This window comes from Nothobranchius furzeri, chromosome 1 (genome assembly GCF_043380555.1).
Source record: "Nothobranchius furzeri strain GRZ-AD chromosome 1, NfurGRZ-RIMD1, whole genome shotgun sequence".
NCBI lineage: Eukaryota > Metazoa > Chordata > Actinopteri > Cyprinodontiformes > Nothobranchiidae > Nothobranchius > Nothobranchius furzeri.
The window spans coordinates 58,383,664-58,399,009 of record NC_091741.1 but is presented as its reverse complement, the minus strand read 5'-3'; the positions used below and the strand labels follow the sequence as shown (position 1 = coordinate 58,399,009).

Here is a 15,346-nt window from a genome sequence, read left to right as displayed (position 1 = left end):
GAGTAATCGGTGGGATCAAGGCCGGGTTTTTTCAAGATTGGCTGTAGAACAGCGTGATAAAAGGCTTGAGGAACTTCAGCCAATGTCAAGCTACTATTTATAATGCGTAGCACGTTATTGCTAATTAAGGGAAACACCTCTTTCAGGAGGCGAGGTGGGATAACATCATCTGGGGAGCCAGAGGGTTTCATGGCTGCAACAGTTTTTTCTAGATAGGGCAAAGAGATGGGCTGAAAGCTTTGAAGTTGCACATGAGAGTGGATAAATGAATCAGGAACAAGATTGGATTGGTGAATCTGAGCTCTGATTACAGTAATCTTATTTAAGAAAAACTGCAGAATTTGGCTACACAAGTCAGCGGACACAGAGGAAAATAGTTTTTGAACTGGGAAAAGCACTGCATTTATGGTTTTATTTAACACACCTTGATTATTGGAATTAGCGTGACAATGCTGGCAAAAAATCGATTTCTCACGCCAATAATAATCAATTTCTCGCGCCCATCATGAAGGTAACAGGCTAACGGAGGCCAGTAAAATGTGACACAAAGCTCTTGGGTTTTTGTTATTTCTATGGGTGTTGCAGTCTGGCCTTGTAGTGAGTTTGTGCTTTACTTTCCTAGGAAGATAGCCATCTGACATAAAGCTTTCTATTTGTGAATAATCTCTGTAAAATACATTTTGTAACCCTTCCCGGATTGGTGGGCTTATCAAAAATCAACGCAGATTAATTTGCTACTTGGAATTAGAAACATCTAAATGCTCAAGAACAGCACATTTACATAATCCTACTTTTGGGGGTGCTCGTATTTCCTGAATAATTAAATTAATTTGGCAAGAAGCACCTGGCTTCCAAGAATCGGGGGTTTATTTAGATTTTCTACAGACTGCTTCTGAATTTTGGCCACTTCTGTTCAATAATTATAAACATTCTATAATGATGCTTTTTTTCCTTGTGTCGATGAATCTACTTTATTCTATACTGCCAATCCACCACCCACCATCCTGACCCAGTGAAAGATTGCTCTGGGAAAGATTTTGGCAGCTTCTGAAATTAGTTAAACCTTGAATGATAAAATATGCAGCTGCCTCCACATCATCTGATGCTCACAATCTTACACCTGCAGTTTATCCAGTCTAATTAAAGCTGTAGAAAATAAGCTATTTTTATCTTTAACTGTAACTCAGTTTTTCCAGTGGTGAGAAAGTTTCTCCTCAGTCAGATCTGCTCTGTCAACAGTCATTTAGACAGGCTAATTTGTCACACTCTGTAAATGAAGAGGATTTATTTTTGTTGCATCTGACTCATGCAGTTTATTCCTGTGGCAATAACTTGTGTTGATGTCGTCAACTAGTAAAGCAGGGTTATAAAATCTCACTGAAAGCAAACCCTTTTATTTATGCTTATGTTTATGTGTGACTAAAGCCGGGCATACTTGGTGCTATTTTTGAAAAACAAAAGAGTTGGTTGTGGGAGATCAGGAGATTTAACCCAGACGTTCCAAAGAATGAAAGCCTAATTTCCTGCCTGAAGCCTAATTTATTTGTGATGGGACTTATGGCTCTTTCATTGGAGCCGTTCATTAGTCAGTCGTTTACCTCAAAGAACCGTTCAAAAGACTGGCTCTTTTGAACGAAGTGAAGTCAAGAGAGCCGGGCCGGGGGGGGGGGGGGTATCGAGAGCAACGTCTTCCTGCGGTGTCCGTGAGGGCACACGGGGTTGGTTAGCGTTCCTCCCATAGATATGTATATAAACACGTGTTTATATACATATCTATGGTTCCTCCTACGTCCATCACAGCAGTGGGTGGGGATTGAGCGGGTGAATTTGACCGACTTCCGGGGAGGTTTGTTAAGATGAACGGCTCTCTGCAGGGACTTGGCTTTCATCATTCACTTTGAAAACCTGTTCAAAAGATTCAATTCGTTCGTGAACGTCACATCACTATAATTTATGCTTCTTCGTCAGCTCCGCGAGGGAGCGATGCACACGCATTAACGGAGACGTTTTGCCTTCGGACCTCTTCGTCATCTGGAGGGTGTTGCAAAGCAATTCCCCTCCAGGACAACAGAGGGCGTATTGCTTTTCTGGGGTATCCTGTCATGTATCCGATCCAACATAGTGCATTTAATTCTGCGTTTACATTGTGTTTTTTTGTATTTCAGACTTCAACACAAACAAATTTGTCCCTCATTCTCCTCCACCTCTTCATGCGCTCACCAGCTCTAATGGCAACGAGGGGGCAATGGCGGTGCTGTTGACAAGTTTAATGGAAGCGTCGACCTGGCCAATCACAAGCATGCGTTCTCCATCTCGTTCTACAGATGTATAGAAAAGTGAGCTTGACTTTGTCCGTCCTTGCGAGCCTGTTGGAGAGCCCGAGCAGCGACATATAATGGCGTTGCGTGTCACCCAACTGACGGTGAAGCATAAAATACGCTGACTTTGTGAGGCTCGTTTCATGGTAAGTCCTATGACTGAGTATTTAATTAGAGAAGATGTTTTTTAAAACATTCAAGTCTGTGTATTTGTAAAACCACTGAGTCATTGCTTTTGCTTTCTGATTCAGGTGTCCCAAACAGTCAGCATTTCCTAAAATAAATAGACACTGATCAATTGTTACAACCCCTGCTAATGGAAGAAAACAAGAACCCATCATCTTAAGGGACTGCTGTGCCAGTGCAACCAGTTGATTGGCTGCTTCTGATGTTTCTGCCGATGCCCTTCTGCTTTATTATTGGTGTGGCTGTGTGTAGCCTGGATTTTTGATGAGTGGCTGCACCTGTGCAGCCAAAAAAGGCTGCTAAGTGCAAGTTGGAGAGACTCAGGAGGGTGAGAAGTTGAGGCTGATCAGAGGGAGCACCTCTGGTAGCTCTTGCCTGTGTGGCATTTTTTTGGTGAGGCCTTTTAGAGGCTTGGTTTTAATAAAAAAAAATATACTCTTAAACATTAACCTTGTGTCCTGACCTACTCCTTTTGTTGCAGTCCCACGAGCCGGGATGTAACATCAATCAAGACTTACTGGCTAGGCAGTCACAGAGAGCAGAAAAGATCGCCCCACCTTTCCTTGAAACAAAATAACTGAGGCCTTTAGACTTTTGACAGCCTCTAATTTGAAAGGTCCAGTGCTTCCTATTAATGGGGATAAATGTCTCCCCAGCAGATTTGTGACTGAGACCAACAAATCAGACTAATGATTTTCATCATCTCAGATCTCACATGGGCTTTGATTAACTTAATACAGATTTAAAGTTCCTCTCTTAAAATGTTTTCTGTTTGTAATATGGGATGAACCCATTCACGCATTTTTCTCATTTTATAAAGTAAAGTCAGAAGTAAGACTTCACTTAACTCTAGCAAAACCTTATGAGGCTTCCCATCTACTGCTTTTTCTACTCTGAACTGTTTTAATAACCCAAATTCCTTCCAACCTGACGGCCAATCAAAACAACAGAAGACTCCCTATTTGCCCTGGAACAGAGCGTGTAGCTGGCTTTTGCCGCTGGCTGCTGCCACATGTCGCCTCCCGCGTGTCAGGTTATCAAAGCGATAGAGAAAAGTTTTGTTTTGTCGCCTCCCCGGTGTCAAGCCCATAACTGTTGAAAGTCTTCATTGTGTCTCGACAGCAGGCCATTTTGGGGTTTTGTTTTTTTGCCACCCAAAGATGCACAAAGATGTCAGCCAAGATTTACCTTTTAAAGATTTGAGCTGTCTGGTGTGCTCTCACTTGAAGAGGCGGCATCAATGGAGTGAGTTTCCCAACTCAAAGCCTTGTGTTAAATAATAGATTTCCCTAATGACCACAACAATTGTAACTGTGATATTTTCCATTATGGAGCAGCCATGCTGACAAGCTCATGAAATGTTAGCAAGGTCAGAAATAAATGTCTCTTTTTTAAAAATGAAACAAGAAGATTAAGTGGTTTATCTTTGTTTTGACTGTGTTTGAACCAACCAACTGGTGAAAAATATGCCCGTCATGTTCTGTGTCCCTCTGGTCCTCAGCCCCCTCCTGTTCTCACTCCAGGTTCTCCCCTTGTGGTGGTGCTTCAGAGAGCTTTTAGAAACCAGCCCACTTCTTTTTGATATCAGCCTGCTGTCATTAACGTACCAACTGCAGCAACACCGTCACCTGCAGCTTACTTTTAATCTACTCTTATTTTCTTTATAATTTTGTTACAATCTCAGGACAGAGGCGTTGTCACGCTGCGAGCGCAGGACGATTGGACCCAAAATGCAGAACACCACAACTCAAGGCTGGAGAGGTTGTTTAAAATAAAAATCCTTCTTATTAGGAAAACCAAGACTGTAGGACTCTAAGCAAAGAATAACTTAAGTTCTATAGACAAAAATAAACCAACCCAAAAGCTCACTCGTGAGCCAGGAACTATAAATCTGTAGAGGACAAAGCAACGCTGACATTAGACAATGAACCGACAAAAACTGAGGGACAAGACAGGGTTATTAAACACAGAGGGAGGTAATCAGGGGCAAAGGTGACAGGTGTGAGGAGTGAGATCCGGAGGGAAGACAGGTGCCATGAATAACCTAAATGGGGGAAAGAACTAAGCAGGAGGGAAGATAAACATAAACCTATAAAATTTTTTGCTACAGTTGGTACGTTAATGACAGCAGGCTGATATCAAAAAGAAGTGCGCTGGTTTCTAAAAGCTCTCTGAAGCATCACCTGTCTGAGAGGACAGTGAGAAGCAGTAGTCACCTAGTGTGCTTCCTAAGGTCTTTCATCTCGTGCTGGGGGCTATCCTGTCTGTTATCAAGCCCTTTGAACAAACAGCAGCACCCACTGAAGCCTGATACCATCCCAGTCACGTTGATGTGTGATACCAAGCGACTTAAGACTAATGAAAAGTCCATAATGCAGCCAAACGATTCCAAAGTTAAATAATAATGGAAGCTTTCAAACCAATCAAATTAAAAATATCATCATTGATTATTCAACCCTGACAATAGAGAGGAGTAGGTGGGGAAAGAAATGAGCCAGACACAAAAAATTATATTATTAAAACTCACTCCTACTTGAAGTGTCAAAGAGGAGAGGACGTGACTCTCCTCCCCCTCAATCTCATTGTGTTTCATTATAACATGAAGGCCTGGGGGTGGTGCAACCAGCGCCGTTCTCCACCCAGTTATCTGCTTTTATTACTATACCCATGTCAGGCCCATACCAACGGAGAATTACAATTCAGGAATGACTCATTTGTGAACTGAGCAGACAGAAGGGGTTTGTGTGGAGACAAGACCACATTTTTAGATTAAATTGACAATGTGTAGTTTTTACCATTAATCTCTGGAAAGATCCATAGAAATGTTGTTGTAAATGAATGAAAAGATGCCCAGTTGTCGAAAAATATTGGCAGTTTGATATAACCATAAAAATCTGTTTCTAAAACACATGGGAGCGGGTCTAAGTCTCTGGGCGACGCTATATTGAATGCCATGTTTCCTTCTACAGAAGCCTGTGAGGACAAAACACATTTAATGATTTGTAACAAATGGTTACAAAACTTTCACCAATAATAAACATGGTGTTTTACACATTTACCTCTTCACTTGGTGCCAGTGATGAATGGAAGTCTGATGTGCGTTATTTTGCTGGAGGTTGCACTCCCAGGGATTTTTGACCATAATGCCCATCCATTGATAAGGTCTTACTTGAACACAAAAATAATGCTTGTTTGCAAAGATTTAGGTATGAACTGCCCCCTATCGCCAGGTAAAATACACACAGTCACTTTAAGATTAAACACAGTGGGGTAGGCTGGTTTATCTCCTGATATTTGCCACTTAGTTCTTTAAACCACAAGTTCTACATGTGTTTCTTTGTCAGAGATGCCCACTACTTGTGATCAAATTGTCCTGTCCTTGTACCGTCCTGTTTCCAGTCATGTAGTAAAGCGATGCCATCTCTTTGCAGGGATAGAAGAACATCCCTTTGTCAATAACTGAAGGTGTGCTCAAGCAGACCTTTAAAAATGAGTTTTTCAATCACCAATTATGAAGTTAAAGTGGCTCGGGACAAGAGCTGCTCTCGCAGTCATTGTTCTCAACTCAACAAATAAACACGGTTTGAGAAGCTGTTCACAAACATCGTCGACACTTTTTACACATTTAGGTGGTGTTTGTATATCGTGGTTATCTCCAACTCCCATTTAGAGCTGGGTTCAACAAATATGAATCAGAAATCAATAAAGAGTGTTCACAATCAACAACTGTTTTTTTTAAATGATTATAAAGTAAACTGGTGACATTAAGACATTCGTTTGTGGGAATAAACTCTGATCTGTGTAGACCAAATATCTCCCTGCACTCTAATCCTCAACAAACACTTGCATGAAGGGGGTTGTTGCTACCAGACCACCCACTTATTGTGTAAACTGTTTTAATAAAAATGGTCTTTGATACCTAATTTGTTTGTACTGAAGTTCCTTGCTCCAGTCCTTTGAACCACACGTTTAAAACATAATATCTGAGAATATGAAGCAAAATTCTAGATCTTACAGGTTTGTGTCAACGTAAAGGGAAACACCTGACATGAATCTTCTGAGGTGGTTAGCTCAGGCTGCTGACTAGATCTTACACTTTAAATACTTGAGTGCTAAATGTTCGGTTTCTGTTGCTGGGACATGCATTTGACACAATCTGATGTGCGTTAATGGAGTAAAGTTAAGAAATCACCACACAAAAATAGACAAAAATTGAAAATTGTACTCTGTAGCCAAAAGCCGGTCCTATTGAATTGTTCAAATATTATTGTTTAACCACATGAACTCTTCCCTTGGAATGAGGAAGTTGAATGAACACAACCTGAGCCCTAATCATTAGTCTTCCACTGACCAGCGCGAGCCCTGAGGGAGAAGTTAAACTACATACAGCAAAGCACCAGTCTGTCTCACTGAGCCAGACAAGCCCATGGTGAGCTGACAACATTAGCACCTTAAGCCAATAATTAAAGTTTAGGCAGTACTCCGGAGCCAGTGATGTCATGGATAGCAGCAGGAAACACATTCCATTTCCAGCCTAGTTTGACACAAGACGTTTGAGAGAATTATTATTGTCAAGAAATAAAGGAGGAAAAGAGGGAGAGCTTTGTGGTGGCCAGCTAAAGTGGAGCTTCATTTGTTTACCTAAAACAATATCAAAGGCTATTTAAAACCGTGCTAAGCTGTGCTCCAATTGCAAAACAAAAACAAATACAGCTGAGCTTTCCTCACATCTCAGTCAACATTTTATTTTTATTTTCCCCCTCTGAAGGCTAAACTCACACGCGCCTCGTGGTGGTGTTTTTAAAAGGTCAGTGCAAGTGAAGATGACTCTAAAACTCTGTGTTTGGACCTCAGAGTGGGAGTGGGCGACATGGAAAAAAAAATCATATCACGATTTTATTTTTGCTAAATCACAATCACGATGTTGTCACGGTTTTTTTCTATTTTGAAAATTCAGACATTTTGGAAATTATTTACCATTAAAATAAATCAATTTAAAAGCATGCCCCTTCACAGAAAATAGGATAAAAGATTTCAGAATCCTAAAAAAAAATCTTAAAATTCCATGCCATCTATCAATCTACAGTTGAGAGCTACAGATACATGTCTCAAATGTCCCACAGGCACTACACTTTTTAAATAGACAGAATGTGCAGGAAATGAAAACTAACCCAGCATCAAGCACGTACGACTATGGCCGTGTGTGAGAGCTTCACCAGAATCATTCACACTTCAGCCTAATTTATACTTCTCCGTCAGCTCCATGAGGGGGAGACATGCAAGCACGGAGACAATTTGCCTCATACTTATCCGTCTCCTGGGGAGTTTTGTAAAGCAAGTCCCCGCCAGGACAGCAGAGGGCGTAGCGCTGTTCTGTGGTACAGAAGGACAGCGGTGTCCTGACCAATCACAAGCTTGCGTTCTCCATCTCGACGGACAGATGTTTAGAAAAGAGAGCTCGACTTTGTCCGTCCTTGCGAGGGCTCTGCAGCAGGCTCGCATAGGGATAATGGCGTTGCGTGCCCCCGTCCCGATGCAAACGTACAAGTATAAATTAGGCTCTATGCAAACCAACGGTTCAGAAGATCCACCCTGAAGAAAAAGATCCTCCACTATTCCTTTAAGTTGAACTGAGAAATAGCTTTCTGTGTTTTTGTTGACATTTTCCAACAACCTTGATAATTAGGATATTGTTATGGAATTATATATTTGTAATCACTAAATAATAAATTGTGATTAGGTCATATAACAAGGAGTTAAGAAAAGCAGAAAGACAAACAAATTATTGAAAGAAAAACACACTTTAGCCATGTGTGTTCGAATAAAAATAAATGAAGTTATTCCATTGATGAAACAAAAGCTACCAGGTTTATTTAATATCCAGAGCAGGAAATAATTGGCCTTATTCAGAGTCAAGAATAGGCTTTTTAAAAATCCAGCTGTCCAAATAAACCTAATTAGACATGTTCATGCAGGTCTGAGCATACTCACCAAAGTTTTCTCAGGCTCCTGTTGCGACTCAGAGGAAGACTCCATGGCTATGTTAAACCAGAGTCAGGCCAATCCACGCTGTTCTGATGATCTCATGTCTGTTTGGGGGAAAAAGCAAAGTGTTACGAAAGCTTAGAAATGAGCACTGTGTCTAAACTTGAACTTGAGAACCTCTGAGGTAGTTTGAAAATATTTTTAAGCTCAGGGTGTCATCTGAATTCCCATAGCTTTAAAAACAAATCTGCAACGTCATTTTTACACAGCCAATAGACTTAAAACAAACAGATGTTTTATGGATATTATTAGTATTTCATTATATAGAGGCAGCATTAGCTCAGGAGGTAGAGTGGGTTGTCCAGTAATCACAAGGTTGCAGATAGAGGCCGGCCGATATATTCAAATATTTCTATATTGGCCATCGACTAAAATTATTTTTAAAAGCCAATAAAACAAAAAATATTTTAAATCAACTACCAACTGCCACCACTACTAGACTAAAGAAAGGACCTGAAGGACCCCAACAAACCTTTATTTTTTAATATTTTGAGTTTGTTTTATATATTATATAAATACTAAGAGATTTATTGACTTTTGTAATTTATATTGCACACAGTGAGAGTTCAGTTGTATTTCAGAATAAATGTGCTGCTAAAACATATAAATATCGATCCTAATAGCTTTAGATATATACCATCGGCAACAAAAATCTTTAAAAATTGGTATTGGCATAGGCATAAAAAAACTTATCGGTCGGCCTCTGGTTGCTGGTTCGATCCTGGCTCCTGCCAGAGAATTCTGTTGTTGAGTCCTTGGGCAAGACACTAATCCGCTTGCCTGCTGGTGGTGGTCAGAGGGAGTGGTGGCTCCTGTGTTCGGCAGTCTCACAGTGTGAATGGGTGGATGACTGATTGTGTTGTGAAGTGCCTTGGGGGTGTTGTAAAACCCTAAGAAGGCGCTATACAAATACAGGCCATTTATTATTTATTGCTGTAAAGACCGGCTCGCCATCCTCCACCTTTACTTTCTAGTCAACCCTCTAGTTTTCAACAAAACCACTATTTTACTGGGAGCTGGGGAGAATCAGCTGTCCTGTCATCCAACATCTCCAGGAAATCCAGAAAATGTTATTCAACGAATCCTCTTCTGTTTGCCTTCACCTTGTTTTCCCTGGAGAACTACTGGAGCATGACACCGTTTTTAGCCTTTATCTATCCTGAAAGAGGCTGAACATCCTGCCACTTAGCTGCTCCACTAGAGCAAATGGGAAGTGAGAATACTTCCTGTAGATCTTTGTACTACATTAGAGAATCTGTTTGTTTAGGAAATGTGTTTTATTCAACAACAGGAACTAATGGTTTGTATTTAAAAAGCATCCACATTCTCCAAAGCTGTTCGTGAAACCAAAACAGAAAAAAATGGTAGGATGAAGGATCAGTCATCCAGGATATGATATGCTAAGAAACAAGGTGAAGCAGAAACTACCGTTGTTAAAAGAAATGTGTTTAACTTAATTGTCAAAAACTCCAGCGAACCATTAGTTCATTTTGCTCAAATAGAAATTGAGGCCTGCCTCTAATTCTGGTCCTCCTTCCAATAAAGGCCTGGAGCTTGATGAGCTTGAGTCAAATACAGGCCCGGGCCTGTATTAGAGGATTTACGGTACTCAATGCTTAAGGGGATTATTGTGGGTGGAGTGGCTGCCTGTCTGCAAATGTTTGTTCAAAAATGCTTTCACAATTACAGCAAACATTCAAGTACCGTGGTAACTGATCTGTGTCAATGTCTTTCAGATGAGGACCAACCTGAGGTCATACTTATAGCATTATGCATCATTGGGGTAATTTGCCATGGAATGGCTATGAAGGTTTACAGCTTAGATGTTAAATGTTAAAATGTGACTTTTTAGCATTAAGTGTGGCCTGACATTTATGGAAAACATTCATCCAGAGCTTTGATCCCCTGAGTTTCTTCAACTCATGAACTTGTAATATTAGCTTAGTGCAGAGTCGGGAAACTGGGTTGTAAAAGGCTCATATTGATTTAGTTAATGCAATGTAAGAGCCACATATTGATCTGGAAATTATATTTCAGCAAATGTGCTACAAGACTCAACAAAAGTGTACGTTCCATTTCAGAGTGAGCAATGTTTGTAGAAGAGTAGACTTTTTTTAAAGCAAAACCTTGTCCCTTGTCACAAAAGATACTTCTGCTAAAAAACTACAAATATGGCATTATAGGGATGGCTTACAAATGCTAAAAGGTTTTCATAAAATGAAGAACATGATGGGAAACTTCTAAACACCCTCCTCACAGGACAGTGAGATGTCTTCAGTCAAAGGTTTAATCAGACCAGCTGCAGCACATATTGCTAAGTTAGGGTATGAATGTTTTTCAAGCAATATCAAACAGTCCAAAAAGAGTTAATGGGAGATATATTAGTGCAGGAGATGTTTAGATGTTCTGGGCCTGACACGCATTGCAGAGTGCTCCACCAATCATGATCATTCTTATGGCTGACAAATACAACACGGGTCTACAGTTATGGTTGCATCCTTGATTGCCACATCATTGGAATTACAGATTTAAAAAAAGATGATGATTGAATGTAGAAGTGTGTAAGTCCAAACAACAATACCAATGTATACGCAATTTAAAAAAAGCATTGCTCATAAAAAAGATCAGCGAAGGGCTCGAACAATCACCATTGGTAGATTAATTTGTCCAATTGCCCAACCTTACAGAGTCCTAAAGAAGGTCCTTCCAGCCCACAGCTAGAACCACACACAATGGCTCTGAACAGTAACTACAAGATGTCAGTTCCCACTGGGATTACGAAGGTGTTTTTTTAACAGAAAGAAAGAGATGCTGGTATTCTGGATTAATTCCTGATACCATTATCTAGTGAACAAGCCATAATTATATAGAAGAACGATCTGGGTCTTTTATTACGGTTTGTCAAGCCTGTGGTCCTCATTTAGAAGCTTTTGAACTAAATAGCGCTGACCATTGCTCAGTGGTTTGAGGTAAATGTCTTTATTTAGAGGGCAGTTTTAAAACAAAGCTGTGTTGTTTAACAAAAAGAGGAAAATCTAATAAAGTTTTGACCTTTGTCTGAATAAATAAATGTTCATTATTAGATTTTGCCGGCTTTATCCTCTTTGCGGAGAGCGTTAATTTGATTACCAAAAACAGTAATTTCATCTGGGACCACTCAGTGCTCTGAAGCTGTGCATTAACAAGCCTAGTATGAGGACAAGAACAGAACGTTTAGGGTCCAAATTATTTAAAAATAAAAACCACAAGACAAATACACATGATGTTGTGGGGAAATTGTTCAAAAGCTAGTGGTGGTCAATTTGGTTTTCTTCTTCTGTAATATTTAAAATTTTTGTCATTGATGAGATCAGGAATTGACTGAATGGTCTACAAGTACTTTCTAGAGTCCATGAACCCCCAAGGCACTTTACAAACAAACAAGGCAATCACACACGCACACACACATTTACACACTGGTGATAAGGAGCTACAATATAACCACAGCTGCCCTGGGGTGCACTGACAGAAGCAAGGCTGCCATACAGTTGACATCACCGGTCCCTCAAACCACCACTAGCAGGCAAGGAGGGTGAAGTGTCTTGCCCAAGGACACAAGAGAAGTGACAGACTGCTACCTCATCTGCTACCTTCTGATTGAGGGGCAGACACAACTCCTCTGCCACTGTCGCCCCACCAACTGTGTCAAATGTAGGAAAAGCAAACACAGAGCAGGGTTTCCCCCAGCGCTTTATAAGCCTGGTGGCCCACCCGCCAGGCTAAGCGTCATGCCCCGCCCCCCTCCCCGACCCTACCGTGTCCGCTAACACAAACGGCGCAACGAAACTAAAGCCCTCCATCAGCTGATACTGGTGAGAAACAGCAGCAGAATGTGTGCAACCCCCCCCCCCCCCACCCCCCACCCCCTCCCACCCCTGCTCTCTAGGAGGTGCGCTGCGGGCAGATTTTTTTTTCTTCCTTTATAATCCTGCTACATCTGTCACTATTAGCAGTGTTTACCATCCTTTCTACATCCATCATGTCCTGATCATGGTGAAATAGGCTTCGGGTAATGTTTGTGCACTGGATGAGTATCTTAGGGTGAGTATTCCTCTTCAGAATCAGAAAAAAATTTAAAAGATGTAGTGATCACCAACCTCCAGATGACTTGTTTTTGGATAAAGGATATGGTACCTGTAAGTTTTATCATCATCAATAATACTACTACTACTACTAATAATAATAATAATAATAATAATGATAACAATAATAATTAGTTTACTACATCGATCCTCTTGAGGAAATTGTTCTCCGCATTTGACCCCTCCTTACCATCTGTAAGAAGCAGTCCCTCCCCAGGCAGCCACGGCCACCCCGACATTCACATAGTATTATTTAGTATATTATTCATATAAAGAATGACGTTCTTGGAGGTTTCTTTTTAATAAATTAACAACAGAATTGATCTTGTTTGGTGTAAAGTGCATAAATCAAAACTACAGAACTGAGCCGTGGATCTAAAAGTGAACATATCTCAAAAATATGGTTTGATGAAATGTACATTTTTTTGTTCTGTTCATCGTTAAAGGTTGCCAAAATGTTCACACACTTGAATGACTCATCAAAAGTCTTATTTTTTTGTGTGTGCATTTACAACTAAAGATGAGTAATATCTTTTAGCAACATCTTCTTAAGTTGCATCAAACTGAAAAGCTTCAGAGTGATTAAACTCTTTATTGAAAAGAGTTCTTGAGTAACACCAGGCCAAACACTTTACCTAATTATGTTCACAAAAATGCAACCTTCCCACAAGCTGGCACAGTTTAACATGTCCCACAGAGTTCAGTGAGCTAACAACAATGAGTCATTGCTCGAGGTGGAGGGCAAACGCTCTGGGAATACTAAATGTGTGGACTGGAAGACGGAAATGCTGCTGCTTGAACCGTTTTTCTACTGAGCCAAAAAAAAAAAAGAGCTGCATAAAAAAGGGTCCAATTAGGAAACAAATGACAAAAATCCCCACCAAATGATGATGGATGAAGATATTGTGTTAGCGTTCTTATTTGTTTAATTTTTATTTTTAATTCTGGTGCCTGTTCGCAACCGAAACACATCCTCACATGCTTGTGGATATCATATAATGTACATGAAGATATGACTGTAATAATAAGTAATGATTATCAGCTGTAGTTTTAGTGTGCTCATAGGAAACGTGACAAAAGAACACAAATCACATTTCTCTTTATGGCCTATATAGTAGTCATCATCAACGTTACATGATTTACAGAATACATGTGACTAACTAACATTTCATGTTCAACCACCGGATGTTTGGATCAGAATGTGAACCAATCATAGGGCTGTAGCGAAGCCTCGATGACGTCGACTGCTCGATTCTAAAAATTTGTCGATGTCGGATCCGGTAGTCGACGCACCGCGCCCACTTGTTGCATCCCCAGGAGTTTGTAAATAGAAGAGGAATCTGCCTGTTTTTCCTCTAGCTCACCCTCTTCTCCGCCTTCACTAACATCTCCACCAAATACCGAAGACCGGGAACAACGTCCGTCCGCTACTAGATTCCTTTCCTGTTTAGCCCGCCTTCGTCTCCCGGCAACGGACAACAACTTCCGAGGTCAGATGTGCTGCTTCGTCTCTACCGCAGATGTAGAAAATCACCGGGAGCGTTTCTCCCTTCATAAGGGAGCTTCTTTCAGACATTAGGAGAGCTGTTTTGGTGGTAGCAGTCTCTCCTCCGTGGCCTGTTTGCTGCTGGGTATTTTTGGTTTATTTAAACTTGGTTAACTTGAACTTAACGTTGGTAAAGCTACTGTTAGCATTTTCGCTAACAGCTTCTTGCGTTTGGATAAGCTGTTACGTTTTGGTTTAGAGTTCATCTTTTTTGTGGTGTAGATCTTCCTTTTATTACATTTCGAGTGTTGTGGGGTTTTGGTTTCGTTTAAGATATCACCTTGAGTTTGGCTTGACCACCCAGTTTAGAGTTTGGACCTTAGGAGATCCTTATTTTGGTCCAGAACCCAGTAATCTTTGCCCAGTGGGACATTCCTAGTTATTTGTACTTTTGTTTTAATTCCCCACAGGCAGAATTAGTTTTATTATTCCCAACCTGTGGATGGAAAGATTTATGATTTTTTGTAGTTGTAAATAAACCTGATCATCATTTAAACTTTTAAATCTCGTGTTATTGTCCCTTCCTTTTTGCACACGAGCCAAACTCCCCAGGAAGGGTCGTAACACCACTCGCCTCACGCACATAAGTGACCAAAACAAAGCAGCATGGAGACACTCCGTCTCCAACCACCTCTCAGGCAGCAGCCTGCACTCCCAAGTTCTACACGTCACCAGAACATAACCAACCGCAACACAATAAAAGCAGTGTTATACAAAATGGAAGGCCTGTAGTGTTTATTCTCTTACAGTAACAATTTATCAATTTTTTTGAGGAATTTATTAGAGATTTTTCGGTTTTTATTAACTGTGCAATAGAAAAATAATCATTAGATTAATTGTCTAAATAATCATTAGAATAGTCGACTATTCGATAAAATAATCGTCAGAATAATCGTTTTAAAAATAATCGTTTACCCCCAGCCCTAACCAATCAGATCTTAGATCAGGTGAGAGTGTTTCCCGTCATGCCCTAGGTTTTGCAGCCGGTGGAGAGCAAATGCAGCGCCTTGCTCCAAAATCTGCAGCCGCCTTGATCTCACGAGGTTATCGTTGCCTACGTATGCATGATGTCAGAACAAGTCGGCGTCAAGTAGGACACAAATCTAACTGGCATGCACTGCATGCCGATC

At 40.6% G+C, this 15,346-nt stretch overlaps 1 protein-coding gene across 5 annotated transcripts in view; it reads right to left on the bottom strand.

Moving 5' to 3' along the window:
• The window catches only part of osbpl8 (oxysterol binding protein-like 8), a 111,408-nt gene that overhangs the window by 72,646 nt on the left and 23,416 nt on the right, over positions 1 to 15,346 (bottom strand). For all 5 annotated transcript variants that reach the window (XM_015955534.3, XM_054739531.2, XM_054739532.2 and 2 more), the window contains exon 2: positions 8,496 to 8,593. In XM_015955534.3, coding sequence (XP_015811020.3) covers positions 8,496 to 8,540 — 45 coding nt within the window. In that variant the 5' untranslated portion in view covers positions 8,541 to 8,593. The remainder of the gene's footprint in view (positions 1 to 8,495; positions 8,594 to 15,346) is intronic.